The sequence below is a fragment of the Megalops cyprinoides genome, chromosome 23 (assembly GCF_013368585.1).
Source record: "Megalops cyprinoides isolate fMegCyp1 chromosome 23, fMegCyp1.pri, whole genome shotgun sequence".
Classification (NCBI taxonomy): Eukaryota; Metazoa; Chordata; class Actinopteri; order Elopiformes; family Megalopidae; genus Megalops; species Megalops cyprinoides.
Window position 1 is genome coordinate 7,287,812 of NC_050605.1, and position 24,482 is coordinate 7,312,293.

At 43.7% G+C, this 24,482-nt stretch overlaps 1 protein-coding gene across 1 annotated transcript in view; it reads right to left on the bottom strand.

The window, feature by feature from the left end:
• Positions 1–1,024: 1,024 nt before the first annotated feature.
• The window catches only part of pcloa (piccolo presynaptic cytomatrix protein a), an 87,535-nt gene continuing 64,077 nt past the window's right edge, over positions 1,025–24,482 (bottom strand). Inside the window, exons 17-27 of the mRNA XM_036518419.1 lie at positions 24,402–24,428; positions 23,582–23,675; positions 22,635–22,706; positions 22,024–22,204; positions 20,738–20,941; positions 19,185–19,583; positions 17,774–17,912; positions 16,420–16,502; positions 5,239–5,373; positions 4,592–4,737; positions 1,025–3,756 (exon numbers count right to left, since the gene is read on the bottom strand). Of these exons, the coding sequence (XP_036374312.1) occupies positions 3,613–3,756; positions 4,592–4,737; positions 5,239–5,373; positions 16,420–16,502; positions 17,774–17,912; positions 19,185–19,583; positions 20,738–20,941; positions 22,024–22,204; positions 22,635–22,706; positions 23,582–23,675; positions 24,402–24,428 (1,624 nt within the window). The 3' untranslated portion in view covers positions 1,025–3,612. The remainder of the gene's footprint in view (positions 3,757–4,591; positions 4,738–5,238; positions 5,374–16,419; positions 16,503–17,773; positions 17,913–19,184; positions 19,584–20,737; positions 20,942–22,023; positions 22,205–22,634; positions 22,707–23,581; positions 23,676–24,401; positions 24,429–24,482) is intronic.

Genomic DNA, 24,482 nt, shown 5'->3' on the forward strand with positions numbered 1-24,482 from the left:
TCTATACAAATAGAGTCAAATAGAATTTATTTTTTTCCCCACATTCACATGCTCAATGCCAGGCCAAATAAATATGTAAATCTCTTCTTGTAGAAAAAAAATGCTATGTATTTACAAGGATACAAATAAAGAAACCACATTCACACAGTTCACTTCAAGATAATTGTAAGACTCCTTGGTTTCCAGGACACCAGCGAACGACAGAGCAAATGAAGAAAACAGAAGATTGTGCAAGTAGAGGCAAAAATTTAAGGAGACAGCGTCCGGACATGGGAACTTGTATAAAAAAGGAATATGATTCCATTTCATAATGATATGCATCTTGAACAGAACACTGATTGTTATGTAAATCATTCACAACTTTTTTTTGGTTATTTTGCGTATACTGGAAAAATACAACTATTACAAATTGGGAGTACTAAAAAAAGTTTGTGACCAGCTGAAAAATATCCAGAAATAAGCCTTGAAAATACAGGAGGAGATAGGAATCTGTCTCCTTAGATTTAACGACATGTGAAGCAATGAATTCACTTGCTATCTGTAACATAAAAACACAGGTTAAGCGCACACACACAAAATTTTCTCAAAACGCTGTAAACACGTATGTTGTGCTGCTGACCACAAAATGCCCTTTGTACAGATTTTTCCTCTTCTTTCAAATGTTGACAACAAAAAATTTGTGCAATAACTTCCACTGCATATAACATAACAAAAACAAAAACAAAAAAAAATCAAAATCTGATGTAACATAAATTTAAAGTGCACAAACTCCACATACAGTATTGGACCCTAAACTGGTAGGAAGTAAAAAAACACAAAACAAAACAAAACAAAAAAAATAACAATATATCTTTTTTTAATAATATACAAACAAAAAGCAAAATTCTCTTTATAAGATACGTCATTTTTGGACAAAAAATGTTAGTATTTAATATGTTAAGAAAATGCATTCAAAGCACAAAGTCAATGTTGCATAGAATTATTTTAACAGAACTTATGGATTTGGTTAGAAAATTAAGTTGGCACATGGCAAAAGTGTGTTTTGAGTGTATGAACAAAACTGACACCTGCATATATACATACATATGTATATATATATATATATATATATATATATATATATATATATATATATATGTATATACACTGTCAGTTTACAGTTCACACAAGGCAGGTTGTACACACCCAAATGACGGTCATTTACCAGAAAGGAAGATGGGCCCTAAGTCACGTCATTAGGCTCCTGTATCAGAATTGCATTGTTTAGTGTTTTTGTGAATGGGTATATTTGCTCGAATGACAAAACAATTAATAATAATAAAATCCATTTTAGAGCCAAAGCCATACAGCAGCCCCATGGTGGGTGTCGCGGCCCACGGCTGAAATTATGTTCAATTCCAGCTGAGCCTCTAGTGTGAACGACCCTAAGAAACGGACCGGCTACAGTCTGCTCTGTTTGCCTGTAGAGCGATACTGTGGGTGGGCAGACATGCGTGATACCAGCGGCAGTTAAAAAACACACTTAGTGCCGAGAGTGACGACGACAACCAGAACTTAACACATCCAGAGCGGGTTTTCAGCATCACGACATTACAAAAAAATGCCTGTGTTTATTGTATTTATTATTTTTTTTCAAGCTTTATGAAGACACAAAAGAGGCAGTCTACCAGTGACGACATTTAACACACGTAACATTAACCCAGAATGTTGCCTCATTTGGTGGGTGCTGTGGGACGAACAAGTAATATGGCGCGTTTGACACAAAATAAAGGGTATCCTTTTTTATTTATACATGAACCCAGAGTGTCGGGCTATGGAATGGCGAAACCGAGGGTGTCAGTTATTGACAGTTAATTACCCTCTCCCTGTCTGCCAATGGCAGGTAGGCAGGGTCACTGCCTTGGGTTTCCGTGACAACGGAAATCAAGGTTTCTCCCTAGGAAGCCAGTAAGGTCTCTGACTATCTGATAGAGTATGTGAAAGACAATAACAAACAGGTAACAAAGCCACTTGCTCAAACAAAGACAAACAATCTCGACATGCTTGCCTCATTCCCCCCTCCCCCCTTTTTTTGGAGAAAGAAAATCAGTTCGTTTTACACCGTATATATCCAGTATATTCACCAGAGGAAGCTTTTGCTCAAATACGTACCACCGTGGACTGAATTAATGTCTGATAGACAAAGCACGCGACACTAGCACCTTTTGAAATGAATTTAAAATCAGGGAGCGCATCTGAAAACCTTTCTGAACAGGACGTACACCCATTTCTACATTCTATGGCATCACAAAGTGCAAACCAATCATCTGAGGGATACAAGCACAACAACATGTATCTAAAGAACGTGTTGATTCTCTCAGTCAAGGTCCAAAGCCACAATCAACAACTCAAGAATATTTTGTGTTCTCTATAGCCACAAATTGAAAATAAATCTATATTTTGTGCTCAATGTTTCACATTCAAAACACCTTACAGCATAAGTGTAGATTGGATTGTCTGTGACAGGAACTTATATATTTTTCAAGCAACAAAAATCTCCACTATGTACAAAGTAAATTTTGGGTACTTAACTTTTATCTGTTATGGTATAGATTTCAGTTTGTGCATGAAGCTGGACTTGATACTTTCACAACATCCATGCACACTGAACTTTATTTGAAGTGTTCCTCATTCAGTTATACCCATGAGATCATTTATACTTTTTACATTTATGGTTTTGTGATATTTCTGATATATGTACATTTAAATATACATATGCAATGTGGACAAGAGGGGTTTAGTTGAAAATAGTGTAAATTCTTTAAATAAATACCTGCTTAAGTACTGCATTTTCTCCGATATTCGCAGATAAAGTAACAATATGCATATCTGATAGTATACAACATTTTATACTGACTGAAAATTATAATACAAAATATATGTATTCCTGAACCATAGCTCTTCACCTATCATATTTCAGCATTCTGGAAAAGAGAAATCATGTATAATAAATGATAATGAGCTGTGTCTCTGTGGAGTGACTCAAACCTTTACCCTGCAATTCAAATGAACAAAGAAGCAGGGGGTTTAGAATGAACTCTGTTGCCATTTTTTTTTCAGATACTGCAGTGCAAACAGCAGGAAATTACTGCTGCAAACAATGTCGAAAGAAATGGATCAGAATGACATCTTCCTGCATTATTCTGTTCTGCTCTTCAGTGAGAATGTGTTGGTGAAGCCTGTAGGTGCTGGGAGGGGGTGTTGGTCATTGTAACACTCGGACAGTTTCTAGCCGCGGAGATATGACACCTTACATCCCGTCCTGGTTTGTTCTGCATGTGTACCCTCTGTTGGGGGGTGACCGCCCGGCTCTCTTGCTGTCCGTGCTTCCTGTGAGCGCTTATCTGTTTCGCAGCGAGTCCGACTTTCTCTGCTTTTCCGGATGTTTTTTTTCTCGCTTGCACGGATCCGACTAGGAGAGACGCGACGGTGGCCGAGTTCCTCAAGCCCCCGCCCAGCCTTCTCTGATGGACTCCGCCCCTCCCCCACAAGGCGACGCCGGACACTTCGAACCCTTGAACTCCCCCCCCTCTCCTCCGCCGCCCCAGCCGAAAGTCCCCAGACCTGTCCGTCTTATGAGTGGGTCTGTGTGGAGCTGGCCAGCAGCTTGTGCCAGCTGACCGACCGTTTCCGCAGGTCCACCTTGTCGAGCCAGATGTAGGCCTCGCCGATCAGCGTCTTCTTCACGAACTTCCCCCCGTTGGACACCAGGAACAGCTGGGCGAGAGTGACAAGGACAAGACACGTGTCAACCTCCTCAAACATATTCAAACCGGCGTCTGAACAACATACTGCTGCGACGCTGTGTCAACCTGAAGCAATGCTGTTCCGATGTCACAGCAACACTCTCAGAACACAAGAGGATTAATAGTACCATCGCAGCCCTCTCCTCTTCCTGCTAGCAGACACCGCAGGGTTGTGGAGGGAACATGTTTGTGCGTCTCTAGATTAATCAGCGTATACCTGCGTGAATACAAAACAGCTGCAGACTTAAGTCTCGATAACTTTCGCCTTTGCCCTGAGAGCGACAGGCCATCTAATTAGCTTCGCTATTCATGCAGAGAACGTTCCAAAGCAAACTACTTCACAGTCACATTGTGCTTTTGGGTTTAACGGCAATCGCAGGGGGGCTATTAAAAGCATTCCTTGCCTCAGTTGTAGTACTTTTTTTTTAATGACGCACATTGCCGTCACAGATTCTTTAGAGATGGAACAGATAGACAGCTCTGGGTGCGTCACATTGAAAATATTGTCTCTGCCATCACTGATGATACAAGTCCTCTGATTTGCTAGCTCATAGTGAACATCCCTGAAGGGGCGTTGTCTACATCAGAATATCCAGAGTCAGCACTGGAACCTCCTGTTATCACCTGGTGCCTGTGAGATGGAGGATGTGGGGAACGCTGGAGGTGAATATCTGATCAGGATAGAGCCTCCATGCTATTCGTCCCCAGTAAACTGCACATGTCAGAGCCCAGATGCATATGCCAGTCACTGTTGTGCATCAGAATAAGAATAAATGTCACTGCTGATGCTTCTCGCGGGTTCTTACCTGGATGGAGTGTCCTGCGGGATTCATGCTGAAGCGGAATGTCTCGTTGAAGGACGGCTCCCGGTCGTGCCGACACACCCGAGTCTTCTTTTTGATCACCCGCTTCTGCGTGGCCACGTTGACCACGTACAACTTCACATAGAGGTCTGCCAGAGAGCAAACCGTTTCAGTGGCTTATGCTCTGGACATTACATCTTCTGAACCTCCATATTCAGTGGTTTACCAACCAGCACTTAACACCTTAAAGTATTATAGCATCATATACCACCACATTCAGTGGCTTGCAAAGCCATGCTGAACACCTTAAAACATTATATGATAATACACCTCCAGAATGCATTGTTGTGTTTTCGCTGGGTAATTCAATGTATTCAATTTAACAAATGCTGCTAGGGTAGCCACATTCTCTGTAATGGAATGCAGTCCTGAGTGTTAACAAAACATAACACAGACGCTTATTTCCTGACATTGGTAGCAAGGTCTTTCCTTTGACTACACCGTAAATACAGCTTTTAAAACATGCAGGTGTTTCAACAGGAGCTCTTTCCATGATTAATTTCAAAGCTTAATTTCAGTTTTAAGCTTTTCAGATCTTCTAAATTTCACCCTTGATCTGATGCTGGTATTTTTGCTTTTTACTGGTTTACCTGGAAGGTGATCGGGAGTTTTGAACTTGTAGGTGATGTTCCTGCACTGAAGAATCTCCACAATGAGCTGCTCTCCTTCAGTCTTCATTTCCTTCTTCAGAGCAATTTTAATCTCCCCCATCATCTGTGTCTTCCCTGGAAGAGCGGAGAGGAGAGAGAAGAATTTGGAGAAGAGAGACAGAAGGGAAAAGAGACACAGAGATGGAACAGGTCAGTGACCTGTATATAAATCTTCCTCTACAAATGCCACAACATCAAAGACAATACATTGTCCTGATATTATGATGGATGATATGCTTATTGTACTGCTGGATATGAGGAATTATGTGAAGCATTGAGTCTGGAAATGAAAAAAAGACAGTGTCTTTAATTATTGCAATACGCTGCCATTTTTAGCTGAGGGAAAGTACTGCGTGTCTGTCTTGGGAAAAGTAGGCCAGCCTCTTTGAAAAGCACGCAGAGAACAGAAGAGTTTTTCTCTAAAACTCAAGTTTTTTTTACTGAAACCGATTACGCCCAGAAATCACCCACCTGGAGAAAATTGAAGTCGGACTGTGAAATCACGTCCTGAAATCCAGCTCACATTAAGGCAACGTCACGCACGGGGAGGGCTTGCGCCTGGAGCAAAACTGGCATCACGTGACGCAACCTCCCTCAAAGGGAGCTCACGACGTGGCATTTATTAATACCTCCGGTCGACAAACCGCTCGGCCAGACGCCGCTCAGAGTCACAGCTGCAGTCCCGGCGCGTTGGAACATTGATGAGGCAATAACAACAGCAACAACAAAAAAAAAACAACCTTTGGCGCTGATCAAAATCAAAAGCGTCGGCATTTCAGATTATGAAAAGCAGCAGCGTGCATCAGGGCTGCCCTTGTTGTACGAGGCATCAAAGGGCCTTCAAAGGGTGCTGGATCAATAGGTTTTCATCTGCGGGGGAGAGCAGGGGGGGGGGGGGCTTTGTGTAAGTGTTCGCCATGGGCAACAGAGCTGTTGCCTGGATTCCCCGCCCCACAGCTCTGAGCGCCATGCTGAAATAAGACTGGAGTCGCGCAGTAGGGAGCTCTGTCCACGCCGCAAGGCCTGCGTAATGGCCTGGCTGAGAATAGCAGAGCCAGTCAGCCGTCCTCATCCGCAGAGACGTTAAGCGGCCCAGCTGTGTCTGTCACTTACAGGAGAAGCAGAAAGGCCCTTGGCATGTACGTAGGTAAAATAACACACAAGGCTGTTGCTCATTCTGCTCGTGATGAGGGCTGAAAGCCAGACTCAGGAACATCCTTCATTATAGGAAGCGCTGTGGGGCGTGTCACACAATGAGAAGGCTGGCTGCATTTTGCCATCAAATGAATAAGAGTAGTCATCAAAACTTAATTTGCAATATGGAAAGGGAGTATATCAGCAAAAATGATATATTATGTATAGGAAACAGGGCTCTGAGACTGGCCAGACAGCCAGAAATGTCAATCGGAAGGTGGTTAAAGAAGGTGGGAAGATGCACAGTAAGCACAAGTAGGAGAGTCACAGTATCTGTTTTGACAAGGTGCTGAAGCAAGAACATGCTGACACCGGCATCCCCTCCAAGGCCATGAGCATCATGAACTGCTCATTGACGACATAATCGAGTGCATCACACTGTGGAAAGGGATAAACAGCTGTGATCTGCGTGCTCAGTCAGTAATGGCTTCTCTACTGCCCTCTTGTGGCCATTTCTCTGAAATGCACACAATCAGGAAACTCAACAAATCTGGAAAAACAAGCTGCCTCACACTAGTATTTTTCAAACTACTATTACTGTTAAGGCTTTTTGGTGAATCACCCAACCGTAGTTTGGAGTTGGAGCACCCAACCGTAGTTTCTACACCACACAGGTTAAAAAAGGTTGAACTTTCATCTGTTCCCCAAAACAGGATCTAAACTAATTTCAATGACCTGCTTAATTACCCATGGGCTGCAATACCCAGAGATGTGTTCAGTATAGAAATGCAGGTGATATAACGCTAGTTGCACCAGTAGTATACTGCGTGACATTGTATTCTGAGTAAGACGATTAGTCTGCCAAAGCCAGTCACATTAACACTGACCTCTGTGAGTAGTTCACTCACACTGCCTTCAAAGCCCATTAGCTCCTTGTTATATTAATACAATAAAAAACTGGGGACACCTCCCCCCCACCTCCCACCTCCTGAGGGGGGGGGGGGGGGGGGGATGACATTCCAAGAGCGTGACAGTGGCTGAAAACATGGGTGAAGCGAAAGCACTGAATAATTTAGAGTTGCGAGAACAGCAGCAGCAGCAGCACAGCGGTCGTGCGCACACTCCAAAGGGGCTCACTGCACTACCGCACACATTTCTACCTGTGACATACCGGTCTCCTCATCTCTGCTCTGGATGTTAGCCACCGAGTCATTACGGACGAACATTCTTAATATCCCTCTCTGCTGCAGTTTCATTGTGGACATTGATTCGTTTATTCACTGAGTAGAAGATGCTGTCATCCAGGGCGACTAGCATTTGCCACATATTATATACTACGTATGAGCATGGTACATATTTTACATATGAAATGCGAAGCTGGATATTTATTGAAGCAATTCACCTACACACACAGACACACACACACACACACACACACACACACATATAAACAGGTTTATATATGTATACACACAAACCTGTTACATTCAACATATTACCATATTAAAAGCGGTCATTTGGTGACATGAAGTGGGTTGGAAAATTACTAACTGTAAGCACTTGATAAGAGCTGTGTGCTCAGCAAATAGATGCTAAGGCTTTGAGGACGTAAAGTGAATTCAAACAGGGTAGCTTTTCAAATAGCAGCCTGTAGTAAGAGTTACAAACATGACAGCCTCCAACACCGCATAAAATACCTACGTAGCTACCCACTGTGTGACTCCAGTCAAACCCCATGCCATTATTTATAAATAACCATATATACACCACATGCTTTAATATGCTAATATGCTCCAAATAGCTCAGAATATTTTGAACACGGACAGACTCTGTGGCCGGGCTCTTTAACAACAAATACGTGGTAGCGGTGTGTGTGGTGGTATGTTTTGAAAGTCTTCAGGGATAAACAAGAACTGACTTACAACAGGCAGGAAGTGATGTGCACAAAGACCGAACGGGGTGAAACAGCTGATCAGAACATGTAGCCTCCCACATGAGCCATCACAACCTCACAGCTATTTATTCATTCACCCTCCAACGAACGGGATGGGGCTACACGACACACGCGAACTTTCATTTAACGCTAGGTTACGCTGACGATGAATGCACTGCGCCACAATTAGGACCGTTAATTGCTTTTCGAAATCGCTGACAGAAATAGCATGCCCCAAAGATGCCGGTGAAGAAATATACTGACAAACTAAAACAAATTGATATGATTATGCTGAAGAGCTGAAGAAAACGGGGAGATGGAAAAACGCAGCAGCGAGCTTTCTCCCTTGCTCTCCGAGTGGTCTTCCTGCACAATCGCACGCGAACATCTTCCCTGGCGCCATCAATAATTCAGCGTCTTCACACAATTAAGCTGCTACCTAGATTAAAATAGACCGACTGGAGAGGCTCCCTTTCTCCCCCGGCGCGTTCTGCGCTCCATCCGGTTAGCGGCTCGAACAAACATGGCTAGCGGGAGCGCAGGAGGGCAGGGGGGAGGGACACCGGGCTGCAGCGAGGGTCACGGAGGTCGTCGAGGTCCTGCCGCACCAATTACCGAAGTGGCAGACCTGTTTTGACACTCAGTTCTCCTGCCTTCGCTTCACACATCCATCTCGGCTGTAACACTAGCCTTGTTATTAGCTTTAAAATACAAACAGGAAGCCGAGGGAGCAGCTTACAGGTGTCCCATGCGACACTCTCTCTAATTATGGACATGGACGGCATAATTATGAAATGGGGAGAGGGGGCGGGGGTTTTATTTTACAGCCTTTAAACAAAAACAACATTTCCCTTTTTGGGGAGCTAATGGTATAAACACCATCTTCTTCAACATCTTGCAGTTGCTGCTTCACCTCAACCAAAATGTAGACTGAATATCATTTCTTATTCAATATTCTACTACTCAATATTGTTTTGCAGACACACAATTGGAGGCAAAAAAGGGTCAGCTTTTCTGGTTATAAAATGGGGAAAGTCCTCAATTGTCAAGTGATTGCAAATCCACATACAGACAGCAAACCTGCACACCCTTAGAAGGTGTCTGATTGGATGTGCCGAGCACTTCTAAGCCTAAGAAGAGCCTCACTCTTGGTCTGTTCTTGACATGTTTAATGAAACTTCCTCTGGTTCATATTCAAATGTGTTTCAACATTTTCCTGAGGACGTTGAATTCATTTCGGTCTTCAATATGATATAAATGTGCAGCAATAACAGCGGGGTGAACTAGAGGTTATTTTTCACAGAAAAATATCACATCAACAAAGACAGCAAATGAGGTGGTAGCAATGAATATTATAAATGCAACTGTGAGCAACAGAAAAACTTGTCACTTTACTCTGTGAACTGGTTTTATATTTTGCCCTCAGTTACTAAATTGCGCTTGTTTATAATTAATTAATATAAATGCCAAATGAATTAATTGTTTTTGTTAATGCTGTTTTGCTGAAAGGATATTTTGCATTATTTTCCTTTATTGTGTTAGAAAATGTTATTACATTAGATATGCTGTTCTCATCACAAGCCGACACAATTATTCAGTTACATTTACATGTAATTCATTTACACTTAATTCATTTGGCGCACTCCTAGTCATGATGAAGTTCTACTCTCTCTCTCTGTCTTCCCAGCCTTGTAATAATGTTCTGAAACAAGCAACTGTAATAACATTTAATTAAAATCAGCCATTTCTTTCTCAGCTCCCTGTCTTTCTGAAATACATCTCTCACATCATTGAGTCAGAATGTCATATCAGTAAGTGATGCTGTGTTGCTCCACTCCATTTTGTTTTAGGCAAGGTGATGGAGGGCCATGCCTTGTATCTCCTTCAGATCCTCTGCGCATTTGATCTATTCATCGAACGTCCTGTTGGCTGGAGTGGGACTGTGATCCCCAGTGTGTGTGTGTGTGTGTGTGTGTGTGTGTGTGTGTTTGTGCTGGGGATGGCGAATGGGGGTGGCGAATGGGGGCGAATAGGAAACCCTCCTGGTAATGGGAACTTCATTAAGCATGGCGCGCTAACGAGGTGCATCGGACACCAGGTGTGCCCTGAACACAGGGCGGCTGGCGCCCTGGGGAGCTCATTTCCGGAGGGTTCCGGGGAGAGGTCCCACTGACGGGTCCGCCCCCTTCCCACCGGGAGCCATCTGCAAACGCTCAGCATGCGTATTTAAAGAGCCCCGCCCCCTGTGGATTGGCTCACCTCTGCCTATCACTGTGCTCAGTGATCTTATATGGTATGGAGTAGCCTGGTGTATATACAGTACCCTCAAGCCAAATTCATTGTGAACAATATGATTATATACTGACTTGTACATCATTCTGACAAGCAGACTGATGACCTGCGTCTTCATCAAAATTACATTACATTATTATCATTTGACACACGCTCTTATCCAGAACAACTTACATAGGTTATAGGTTTTATGTCAAACGTATATACTGCTGGATATTTACTTTTGGCAATTCTGGGTTAAATACCTTGCCCAAGAGTACAGCAGCAGTGCCCCAGCAGGGAATCGAACCAGCAACCTTTCAGTTACAAGCCCTGCTCCTTATCACCCTCAAAATGAAGGTGAAGCCCAGCAATGCTGGGAGGGTGCTGGCCACCACCATTCAGATGAGAATGGAAGTTCATCTGGCCAATGCTTTTGTTTGAAATAATATACTACTTTGTGAGCAGCATCTTATCCCAAACACCAATCCACAACCCTGCAGAACAGTTTCTGTACACTCCATCACTTCATAGTAACAATCTCGTCATGTCCCCTCTTAACATTATTGTATACAACCAAAACATTCTCTCATACACTGCTACAATATTTAAAAATCAATCTTAAAATTATTCTGTATTCTAATGTGAGACATCAGCTGGAGGTAAAGTAACTTATATAGAGCAATTACCTAAATAAAAAGTGTAAATGATCCTTTATGAGCCTGCTGCTTTCCAACCTCCTGAGCGTCTGCCTCTCTGTGTGCTTGCCTATCTGCTGATTAATCTGTGCATTGAATGCTGAGATCTGTGGCCTAGGTATACACACTGATGTAGAAATACAGAAAAACCATGCTATTGTCATATCCATTTTCTAGCCATCTATCCCTTTATAAAGGTATTTGAAATAATGTGATCATGGTACATCTTTGTATCTATGTAATTACTTGTCATGATCTGGCCAATGAGCCAACATGTAACTTGGATGGAGTCATCACAGCAAGTTGCTCAATAAAAACGGAGGCCTTTCTGCCAATACATCCAAACTTCCTTCTACATTCCTGCAAAGTCCAGATAAAATGCTTCCAAAATAAAAGCAAGGGGTTGGCTTGCACTGTACACCACAGAAGCTGAAAAGATACAATCGCAATAAGTATATTCCTAATCAATCATCATGGAGAGTCTGCTTTTAAAGCAAGCTGAAGCGACTCAGGTTCTCCCACCTTAAGTCTGCAGGTGCGTTTTACTGTGGTTCAAAATGTTGAACTTTATGAAAAAGGAACTGGTGCTGTACAAACTGTTGATTCCAGACAGTCACATCAGCAGTGAAGTTCACGGCGACAGGGCGGGACCACGAAATCCAGCATATCAGCGCTTTAAAGAGCAGGATTTAAAGGTTGCTTTTAGAACAGAATGCACCGCACACCTCTAGTCTTATTCACGTGCCCCACCCAGGGTGAATCAAGACGTTCAGGGAAAAGCTCTGCGTCAACACCTTTCGAGTCGTCCTGGATTTGTCCAAAGAGGAAAGAAGTCTCTTACGCAACTCACTAATCACCTTCAGCTGCCACCAGCAATTAACATGTTCCTCTGCAGGAAATAATCAAGCATGTTTTGATAAGGTTATTTAAACGCTTAAAAACACTCACTGCTATTCAGTGCTGTGTACGTTTTGTTGTTCCCAAGTTAAACTCATACAGATACACTGAGAACAGCTCTGAATGCCTCACCATTGTGTCCTGTATGAGTGTTTTCCTCTCTTAATCAGTTATTATCATAATTACCTTTTTGCAGATGAAATCAACATACTGTATTAGCAAGACTTTATTAAACGGTACCTTGTTGGCGCTTCATATTTGACTACAGTGGATGGTTAAATGGATGGCCATCTTCTACGAAGCAGCTATAGGTTATTGCAGATACTATGATTCAGCTAGGAGATGAGGGATGACTGAACTTTACAAGTGACCTGCTGTATTGGCCCAAATGTAAGGTCGGTATTTTCCCTAAACTCCCCTAAGACAAGTCAGAATTGCTAACGCTAATGCTAAATGATGAAAGGTGGTGCCACCGGGCAAAGCCACGCCAGCGGATAAAGTATGCACGCAGCGGTTGTGGGGTACAGTTAGCTTAGCAGCAGGAAAACCTGCTGTGACCATGTCAAAAAAAAGGGGATCAAAAACTGGGCAAGTGTCCCAGGGATTAAGAAGGAGCCATGATGCCAGCTTGAATATCATGGCACCTAATGAAGCAGAAGCATCAAACAACTGTCAAGCTGCTGAAACAAATATGCTGTCAATAAAGATAATACGAGATGATGGTGCAGGGAGAAAAAGCACTTAGGCAAAGGGAACGTGCACATAAAATAATTTCATAGACCTTAATGACGCTTGGTTTGGAGAGGTAGACAAGAGGGTTGTCAAATTTGTGATCCAGAAACAAAATGAGGGGATGCTCATTACTAGGGCAATAATTCTTCTGAGGGGACCCGAAGTCAGCTCAACTTACTGGAATGTCATATCTGATTTAAAACTTCACTGGATACCAAGCAGAAGTATTTTGACATGCTGATTGTCATCACGACATGGCTACACCACATTCTTACCCACTTAAAACTGCTGCTTATCACCCTCCCTAATTACACTTACCCAACTATTCTTACAATACACCTACACCTATTATAGATATCACACATGACACAGACATACAGGGGACCCTTGTATGTAAGAAAACATTTCTTTCCCCACTGACTTTTAAAATGTTTTTTGAATTGTAAAGTGTTTTTGAATTGTGTTATTTATGTATTTTTAAACATTTTCTTCCCTTTATATTCAGGACCATCCTCTGTTTCAGTTGAAACGTTATTTACTTTCCAATACTCAGACCTTTTCCTCGCGGTCATTTGAGGGCACTCAGGTGTTGTGAGGTGCATGGAAGGTGATTCGTTAGACTCTTTCTTTTCGCAGCTCCGGGCGAGTGCATCTGTCCAAAGCCATTTCTCACACAGACCCGCAGAGCAGCGTGCTACAGATCCAATTGCTGGGCTTTCCTTCGCCGGAGACATGCAATCTCGATTTCAGCTCCACAGCTGAGGATGTCATTCACACCAGCGAGCCCGACGTGTTAAACTGGCCCTTTGACGCGCTATGAACAAGCTTCGTTTTCGCAGCACTGTGGAAACAAGGCATAATGCGGGCTCCAATGGCGCTCATCAGACTGGACTTAGGACGTAAGACACGCTATCCGCGAACACGTGCAATCACATCACGCGCAAGCGGGAGAGCCGTCCACAGAACTGACTGGTGACAGTAGTTGTACATGTGGAGAAGCATCCACCTGCTTTTTCGAGAGTGTTTACAAGACGACACGTCAGGCTGCATCAGGCTGGGCTGGAGAGCTCACGTGGCGCGCCATCGGCCAACCTAAACCCACTTTCTCATCCTTTCTAACCCATGTCACAATTTCCTCATGCACTGCCAGCTTCTGCAGCCCTGCCTTCTCCATTCTAGTTGAACACAGGATTTACCCAAGACTTAATAATCAAAAGGGTAAGCCTGAAGGCAGTAGTGAGTAACAGTGGTTTGGGAGCTGGGCTTGCAGCCAGAGGGCTGCAGGTTCAAATCCTGGATGGATGTGTAAAATCACTCTGCTGGTCTCGCTCGAATAAATATCCACCTGCACGGATGGAAAATATGCAAGCTTTGAAGGGCGCTGTGGATATAGGCATCTGCTAAGGAGCTCAGTTATGTAACACAATCCAGCTACAGAATGTCGCTGGGATGTTGCTGTACAGTAGACGGGGGTGCCGAGGTTTCCATTTAAGCTGGTGGCGTGGAAGACAGGAAAGCACGAACACTTAAGAAAGGTTAAATCAATGAGTATCGCCTCCTCTCAGCTTACAGAAAGGGGAGTGCTTGCATTTGCACTCCGCTGTCCTGAAAAGTGAGCGGCTGATCAATGCGGAGATACACCCTTATCGCACCACCCCCACCATCCTTCTGCCTCTCAGTGCAGGATTCATTATGTCGCTGATGGATTCCGACTTTTAGCGGGATTACTCCGACAGCCGCCGACGCCGATTCGGATCTGCTCTCTGTATCGTATCACAGAAACGCGTGGAGAATTGGGCACCCATCCCCCCCCCCCCCCCCCCCCCCAAACTCCCCTCCATATCTGTGCCAGATGAGGGTGCAATTTCCCATTTCGGAGAGATATGGGGGCGTCGCGTGGTCCGGGACCGCTGGTAAAAGTGTTGACAGTTGAGAGAATTAGGATCGTGACACACTTGATAAACCTGTAACTGCTGGCGGCTTATCTCAGTGTCGAGAGGGCCGGCACTTACAGTTCAAGATTCTGTTTCCCGAGGGACAAACACACCATCACCATTCCTCATTTTTGATTATTACGCATTTATGATCATTAATCATTATTAATTTACCTGCTTACCAGAAATCCTCATCCAGGGTGACTTACACAGCTTGTATTTGATATATTTTCCCTTCACACAGCTGAACATTTGCTGATGCAGTTAAACTTAAATGCTGGGAAAGACTGCGGTATTCACTATGAGACGCAAACCTGCAACTTAATGGTCACAAGCTCAGTTCACTAATCACCAGTCCACAATACTGCCAGATATTAAGTTGTAAGTCTGTGCTCAAGCTTGAATTCAATCAGGCCTCTGTTCAGAAAATGGGTATGCTTAATAGCACAAGATATCACTACTCATTGAAACCTATACTTAATCCATCTTGTATGGAGTTACAGGAATAGCGAGCATGATATAATGTTGAACTATAGAGAAGCAATGCTATTAAAAAGGCTTTTGGTGAGTAAGATAATGTAAACATGTCCTTGTACTACAGGTCTCACAGTGTTCAAAGATTGTGATCAATTGCACACTATACATCAAATCAAGAGGTGAAACTGAAACTTCAGAAACAATGAACAAAGACAAGAAAGGTTTCCGATTTAACGGTGACCTGGCGCCAAGCAATTAGGGCGTAACCGATCCATTGGTGAAAACACTTGCGAGCGTTCCCAAGCTTCTACGCCAGTTCCATCTCATAAACAGCGGGAACGAAGCAATCTCTTGCGAAGGTAAAAACAAGGGCTCCATCATCGCAAAAAAAAAGGGCCCCGTGGCTTCTGAAAAGCAATGATGTAACACACTCGCAGTCACGCTGTATTAAAAGATCAGTCAACCTAATCGGCTTTGCACGTTTTAATTCTACATTCGCCTTTGTCCGACTCTTTTAATGTATTCTGACGCTTTATGCGCTGGCTGCTCTCTCGCCCGGGAAGATTACGGCGCGAGTGGGAGAAACTGCGGCAAGCTCGTGTATCAGTCCGCCCACCCTCCCCGAGAGCCCAGGCTGCCAGTCACCGCGGACTCATTCTACATTATTCCTCCTCTAGAGCAACCTTCACCGAAGTGTTAATGCGAGCTGACAGGTGACCACCAGCGCAGTTGGCGCCATGCGGGCTTCGGCCGGGGTGCTGCTCCGCCCTCCAAAAACGGCCTGTTCAAGGTCCTCTCTACCCAAATCTGGGTAAACTCACGACCTCTGGTAAACCCACCCGCAACGTGCCCTGTCCCTGACCTTGACCTGCAAATTTAAGTGTTTGTTACATCACTTTTACAAGCTACAATTTACTTGCTAACGTGTTTCAGTATTTCTAATAACAGCGAAGATGTACCACCGGCTTAACGTAGTAATCAAAGTTACAGAGTGCAGTGCTGCTAGGCTTAAATGGTGGGCTGGGTTCCTGTGCCTCTGTCTTACCTTCTGTGTCGGCGAGTGCCACCGATGTCTTCAGAGGGTCTGAGCCTCGCGTCTTGTCCGTGCCGTTCGCGATTGTCTTCCCGCTATTAAAAAAAATGACAAGCAACATACAGTATGTCACTAGGATGGCACATCTACTGTATATCACAGCAGTAACAATATTTTTATCATGAGGCCTGCTAGTTTATGTTATATCATCAGTTGTAATGATTGCCTTGTACATGTAGTGATTCTGTGATACCAGATTTATTGCAGATTTTCATAAGAAACATGTATGCATTACTCTAAGATACTAGTGACACTAGTGTTTCCTTCACGTCGTCAAGAGTGAGATCTCCTGTAACTCTCCTTCAGCACTTGTTACAAGCCAGTCTGAAAATGTATTGTAACGATGTGTTTATAAATAACACCCACTTCAAATATAGAGTTACCATGGGAAGAAAGATTTAGCGACCTAATAATGGACTCCCCCGAACCTTTAATAAACGCAGATCGGGTTGAGTTTGAGAGAGAGAGGGGATCGTTTATAGAGCAATTAACATTACAAGCCTTCTGCTGCAGGGTGGCAGTGGGCTGTGGTATTGATCTGTTAATAAAAACCAACAGCAGACTGAGACGGCCAGGATGTGTGCATGTGATTAAGAAATGAAATACCGATACCTTTCATATTCATGATAATGTAAGTAAATTATTGAGGGTTTTTATTTTAACTTGAGGGATTTTTCTCAACCTTTTGATTTTTTAAATCACTTTGAAGTAGATGAGATGTATTCCTTTTTTAGGTTTAAGTGTATGTATATGTGTGTAAAAGGTTTTGTTCTATTTTAGCAAGTCCAATCCAGCTGCACTGGAGAAACCAGCTCCAGCTCCACACTCAGATAATGGTTTCAGCCAAACTTGATTTAAAGAAACAGTTTTGAGATTTAGTTAGTGACTTAAAGCCGAGAGACGTGATGGATTGCATCCCTATAGGTTCAGGGATCAGCAGCTCTAATTTAATACCGCTGCCATTGATTTTGTAACCAGCTGGGCAGGTCTTGATGACAATGCCGACCTCCTGCTATCTACAGCTGGGCGAGTCCAGCAGGACCGTAAGCAATGTGCTGAGTCATAAGGCTGAATGTACAGCGCTCATCATTTTCCCTTGCATCTTTGCCCGCCTGTACATCTTTCACGACTCGGCGGAGATTTATGGACTGCACTCCCCGGGTCCGTCCATGGCGGGTGGTCGAGACTCGCTGTCACCATAAGCAACGCCATCCAGTGCTTGGCTGCAGGGGAAATGAGGGTCGCTCTGGGGCAAAAAACAGAAAGAGGGGCAGCCCGAAAGAGAGCAGGCCGCGGGGGAACTCACATGCGAGGGACCTGGAAGATGGCGCTGTCCACCGCGTTGGTGCCGCCCTCCTCGTCCAGGGTCAGCCCACTGCCTCCGAGGCTGCCGGCCGAGGACGCCGCCGTCATCGAGGCGTCGGCCGACCTGTGGCCAGACCTTGCTGCACGGGGAATGAACGGCACTGTAAAGACCGACCGCCCCCCACCCTCAACACGCTACCGCCCCCTTTCCCAGGCTGGAGACTGTAACATGTGAAAAGGGACACTGCTTTTCTACAGCCTCTGTTGCAACGGGCTGTCTGACGCTAGGAGCTACATTGCATTGAAGAGCTTTTAATATTAATAATATGTCTTTTAACACTGTAAAGTACCTATCAACCCTGCGTCTCCAAACAGTGCCTTTCCATTTAGACCACGACTTCACTCTTTCTGTTAAATAGCCACACAAGCCATGGATGCAAAGGACATATGCCACTGCTTGCACATGCTCAGGAATTAGTATATTCTTAAATTAGAGAGTAGCCAAGGACATAAGCACGCAGTATTAAATCAATAAATGAAGACAGACATTGAACAAACGTAGATACACACACTGAGTCTACACAAAGCCACGCAACCAGTAAAAGCATATTCATACCAAATCAAAGCAACATACAAAAGTAAGTTCATAAAAGCAACCTATGACCCATACTGTACAATGTGTTTATTGTTGTTTATCATGCAATTAGTATTAGGTACACTAACTTTAAATATGAGGCGTTAGTTCAGTTCTATTTAAGTCTTATTTAGGTCAGTCGTACTATTTCACACATAGATTTGATTAATCTGTGCATTCATACCTAAAACAATGTGGTAGGATCTCAGAAATATATTGTGACTGAACAGTTTATCCCACTGTGGTTTTGCAGCTCTTACAGTAAACGGCATACTTCGCACAGGCAAATTAAGAATATGTTAGTACATTTAAAATAAAACAAATGGGTTAAAATTACTGCAGATTAAATGTGAAACATGATATGGAATGTGTGAGTTGGCATGGTATCCGTCAATATAATTCATGTGTGCATTTTCTCACAAGGTTGAAAACATTTATGAGAAATGCGTTCACTAATACCATTCAATGAAGTCGTATGGTTATGCAGCCACGCGTGGGCATGACTGCATACACAGACAGATATCTTTCCTTGTTTGTTTTCTCACATAATATCTACAGCATATACCTGTACATAGACAAGAACATCCGCTGGATCTCGATCCAACGCTCATTTTCTGGTATTAGCAAACCACACGCCAGCCTTTGCAGAAATGCAGTCCAGCATGAATTATTGAGGAAAACAGTTTTTATTGTTATTATAGGTTATACTCCTTTGTTCATTTGTAGTGGTACTTTAAGCCTCCCGTCTTTCAAGCCAGACGAGAAGCGCGTTTCTCACCTCCGTTGGTGTTGAACCTCTTTGGCGTTCCTTCAGACATCACTTTCCTGATGGTCAGCTGACCCGTGTCTCTGCTCTCATTGGCTGGCACCGGCAGATAGTCAGACTGAGTCCTGTGAATTGTCAGGACGCCGGCTACGCTGTGTCTGTGGTGCTGCTTCTTGGCGCGACCGCTTTTATGAACTGTCGCCGTACGTGAAGGGTGAAATGGAAACCCAGAGTATGTATCCTCGCATGGAATCAGCTTACTGTACGCGTCAACACATGCAAAACAGAAGGTGCTTCCCCTCCCGGAGGTCTCGTGTCTTAGCGTTCTCGACTGAGGTGCGCCGTGGTCCAGAAGACACCAAAAAAACAGGGATACTTGCATGCACAGCAACTCAAAAGGGTTCGAGTAGTTTCAAAACTGGCTGTTTGACAGATTTCTGGATACCGCGGTAGCCGTTTGACAGCCGTATTCTACGGTAACTTCAAAATAAAAAAAAAAAAATTAAAAAGCAAAAAACGATAAAGGGCATCAATGTCCTGGAAAGTTCAAACGCTTCCACCTCCGTTCTGTGCTGTGCAAGAGTCAGCATGTCTAAAGTTCCACTTCTTGCTATGCACGTGCTATCCAGACTTTGGCTGCTAAACTTTGGGGATGGGGAGACAGACGGGGATAGGAGGGAGGGGGGGGTCTTTGAAACAAAATGCTAAGGAGATGCACCAATAGTTTGACAGGTAGTCAAAATGCAGACAGCCCTCTTTCTCGCGTGGGTGCACTCATCCACACATCGTAAGCCATGCTGATGGGCCATTGCATACAGTATGTGTGTAAAGCGTGCGGGTGTCGGCACGTCAAATAGCTCTTCAAAAGAGCGCCACTCTCCTGCCACTTCCTGCTTTTTAAAAAGTGTATTGGTTTTAAGTATTTGTTCACTTTATTAGACGAGAATTATCGGATGTCTTAACTGCACTGAGTTATCCACTTTCTGGCCTAGTGTTTTATGGATTTTTTTCTCTGTTTAAAGGACCATAATTAAATATCAAAAATCACTTTAATTTTGGCTGGCTCAGCTATCACGTCAGTGTGAATTAAACATACTGTAATTTAAAAACTGGGATTCCTGGGAGAAATTTAAATATTCAAAAACTAGCAACTGTTAAAGGATTTTTCATGGAACTTAAAGACGGCTTTAGTTTAGCATAATTTATTGGTTTAATAAAAATGTTTACCTCTATAATGAGGGCTTGTGTGCCCCAGTGAATTGCTTGATAGATGTAATTTAAAAAGACGTTTATCGTTTTAAACAGCCAGTTTTACTCCCCTTTTTTGGTAAATAAAAATGTGTCCAGCTAGCCAAGTGTGAACTCGGTGAAGTACTGCAGCTATGCTGGTGGGCACATACAGGCAAAAAGCCGTGAGCAGACTCGTGTTCACAGAAGTCAAAGGGCGAAAACAAAAAAAAGGAAAGGAGGGGAAAACTAAAATAGAAAAAGAAAATAAACGAGAACGAAGGAACAAAGGTAGCAACAGATGACATATAAGCTGCCATGCTGAGGAAGTTATTTGCGTCGTTTACTTGGTTGAAGGCGGAGCTGCTGAACGGCTGCTTCTGCCGCCGCTATGGCGGCCCCCGCGTCCTCGAGGTGCGCCTGAGTGACGCTGCTTTTGCTCTGACTGCGGGACGGTCCGTGAGAGCGCGCGTGTCCCTCGGAGGACGACTTGGAACTGCCGGGGCTACTGTGCGATTTCTCAATAGTGGGCACCTGCATGTCTAAAACAACAGGTCCGTCATTGGCTTTAACATTACCAAACCAATTACAGTGCTTATAAATATGCTGATGTGTCAATGTGCTTTAGTATGTAAATATGAATATTTCCTTTATTCCTCTCTCTGCTTCCCTCTCTGTTGCAATTAAAGTACTGGCATTTTCACCGTCTAGTCAGTGTTCTGAGCTTGTGCACTTTAATTAATTACCTACTGTTATCATGTTTTGGCTTGCCAGCCTTCATATTTAGATTTTTTTAAAAGAAGAAATCATCTCTCAGCTGGAGAAAGGGAACAGCACATTTAGAGAAATTCCTCTGTGTAATTATACTACTGTATACCCTTCAAAATAACCCTTTTTGGCAGGGAATAATTACTTTTCATATCAGTTAATTAAGATAACAAAGCTCTATCGCTTTTGCCTTTCACGGGGAGTCTTTTAGAGTCAAATGATAGACCCACACATACTTCACCCCTCGTGTCCTCGTTTGTAAGGACCAACTGTTTATCAGTTAATCATTTGCCACAGCTGCCCTTTGCATCTAATACCGGTGCGCAAAAGGCATCACCCAGGGGATCGTGGGAACATCCTTTTTACTTGAGATGAGGGCACAGACAAGCCAGCTGTCTTCCCAGTACCACTTCCTGTGGGCATATGGAGTAGGAATTACTGCTATGATGAGGACATTATTGGTAATGCCTTAGCCAAAAGGCCCTTAAAGGAAACAAGAGTACCCCTCTCTGTTCTGAATAGAATGTAGTACTCAACTGTAGCTTATTTCCTTCAGGACTGGGGCAATGATGTGCTACAGTATTGGTGCAGGCCTCATTCATAGGCCAGCAGAGCCTAGAATGGAGCCAGTGATATCCAGGGCTTAAGGATGCATTCTGTACTCTGGGCTGAGCGTATTCATGGGATTGACATAAATTAAAAAAAAAACAAAAAAAAAAAAAAAAACGGTCGCATGGTTGCAAAAACTACGATGTACGATACGAAACCAACGAACAGAAAAGGAGAGGCACTTTGGAAAGAGCTGAGAATGCAAGGGGAGCAGAGCGTGAGAGGGATGGGAAGGGGGTGTTCCTACCCTTGGAGGGGTCTGGGAAGATGCCGTGGCTCCGGCTCTTGATGACGGAGGGCTTGGGGGACTGCTGGCTGCCCCCGCCGGAGTGGGGCCTCCCATGGTCCCCGGTCTCACTCTGTTCCTTCAGGGGGAACCAGCGCGGGGTGTTGTCCAGCTGGTCCGTGTTTGACAGGTTGATGAGCACCTGGAACCCACCAGTGGTGTGTTACGGTAGAGAGGGAAGAGTGTGTGTGTGCATGTGTGTGTTTGTGTGTGTAGGTGTGTGTTTGTCCCATATCTGTGTGTGCGTGTTTTTCAGTAGTAAACACATGAAAGCTTTGCTGCCAACACAGTTTTCTTGTGAGTGTCTTGTAAACATGCTTAAAAATTCTATGATTATCAAATCAGGTTTCCTGTGAAGAGTTTCATCTGTGTATTATACTATACAAAGAAAGAAGCACACAAAACACACTGGTGTCTAATTTTATGCTACCATAGGAACCTGCAGAAAAGCACTGGATGTTAGATACAAAAGTAAAGGTGAAATAAGGTGTGCACTTTGTGTGCACAATCACACTTTCTTAACTGTCTGTCATTTCCTAAACAGTGAATCAGTGTAATCATGCGGCACTCACTTCTCCGAGGAAGTCGTTGGATGAGAATCTGTCGTAGTCCCACACGGTCACTTCCAGGGTCTTTTTCTTCAGCTGCAACAGCAAAGACAGGGGGAAAAGGCACAATACTGGTTCACACTTCTCCACCTTCCCACAGCAAATCAAAGGAAAACCTTAAACTCCAACTGTGCTCTCAACAGAGGTGCCCAAGTGACAGACAGGTCATGCTGGAAGGTGTAAATCGGGGAAACTCTGAACCTGAATACTTGAGTCTCTGCAACTAACCTGTCTCCAGGAGCAAGGTAACCAGAGAGACTGAGAGCAGATTAAACCTGGATTAAATCCTGGAAACCTGATGGGAATTCTGTGTCTCTAGCGTCAAACCTTTATGAGACCCGCACCCCCTCCCACCCACCTCCTCATTTCCCGCTGCCTCCATCTCAGTTACACAGTGTTCCACTAGCCAGCAGCTAAGCCGTTTCATTCGGGATGGTTACTAATTGGCTTTGGGATAAGGACAAACTGAAAGCAACACTTGACTTTTGTAAAGGATGATAATAAGAGCATATGCAGCTGGGACATTGTATTTTTCACTGTACTGCAGAGAATTTGTAGACCATCCCAGTCACACAGTGGTGAGAAAATCATTTTGGAAAAAAATTAGAAATAAATAAAGCATCCTATAATTAAAAGCCCCGTTAACACGACAGGCTGAACCTCGGACAGAAACAGTAACGGGTGGATCCATCCGAGAGCCAGACGAGACGATCGCAGAATTCAAAGCTGCTCTGTTTAAAGGTCCGCTCAATGTACCGGGCCCACAGAATGACCTGATTTCACTGCATCATGAGGAGGAACACCAGTGTCGACCGCTGACTCACAGAACCGTGATACAACAAAACACATGACTGTAAATTTTACAGCGTCAAGCTCGATAAAGGATAATTGTGAGGGAACATAATGTCTACCTGCTCCAGGTGGATGTTTTTATAAATCACGGTCTGATTCCATTCGGGGTTCACGCTCTTTTGCACGTGCTTGGTTCTTCTTTTGTTCTCAGCACTGTGCATTGACACAGAAAACACAAATCACCCATAGTACACAAGCGTGCCAGTAAGATTTATGGGAAATGTATCAGGAATGGCTCATGCATTGTCTCTTACGAGTTCATACAACTGGCAAGTAAGCTGAGGAAAACAAGAACAATGGCAATGTCATGCCATACCATTAAAAATGTCTTCATGAAATATTAAATTGATGAAATGAGGGAAATATTAGCAAGTTAATGTATACATACAGTATGTGTGGACATACAGACACACCAGAACTCTTTTGTTTATTAGTCTGAGCATTCCACCGATACAACCAGAACACATGAATATGGACATACTGTATATATAAAGGAAACTACATAAAGGGAGATCTATAGATCTATGGATTGAGGTGGAGAAATATAGATCTCACTTCAGCTTTAGTGTTACACCTAATGAAAGCGATGGGATTGTCTAATACTACTGGGTCAATACTGTCCTCAGATGGACCAATCACAGGCAGGCTTTTCATCAAAGCAGTTTTGTTTGCGGTCATCTTTTAAATACCCTCTGCACACTGGGGTACAGTTTGCAGTATTAGACAATCGCAGGATGTTCGAGGTGGGTGGAGGAATGAGGCCTGCTATAGTGGTAAGGAAAAGAGACCCACTCAAAAGGAGGAAAACATTCAGGGGTGGGGTAGGGGCGGGGTGAAAGTGCCCAGGCAAAGCGAAGGAGAGTCGAAGCTCCACACTACCTTGCGTTCTGGACAACCATGACTTGGCTGGGGAAAGTCCAGGGGATTTGCAGCAAAATGCAAGTTTGACAAATAAAATAA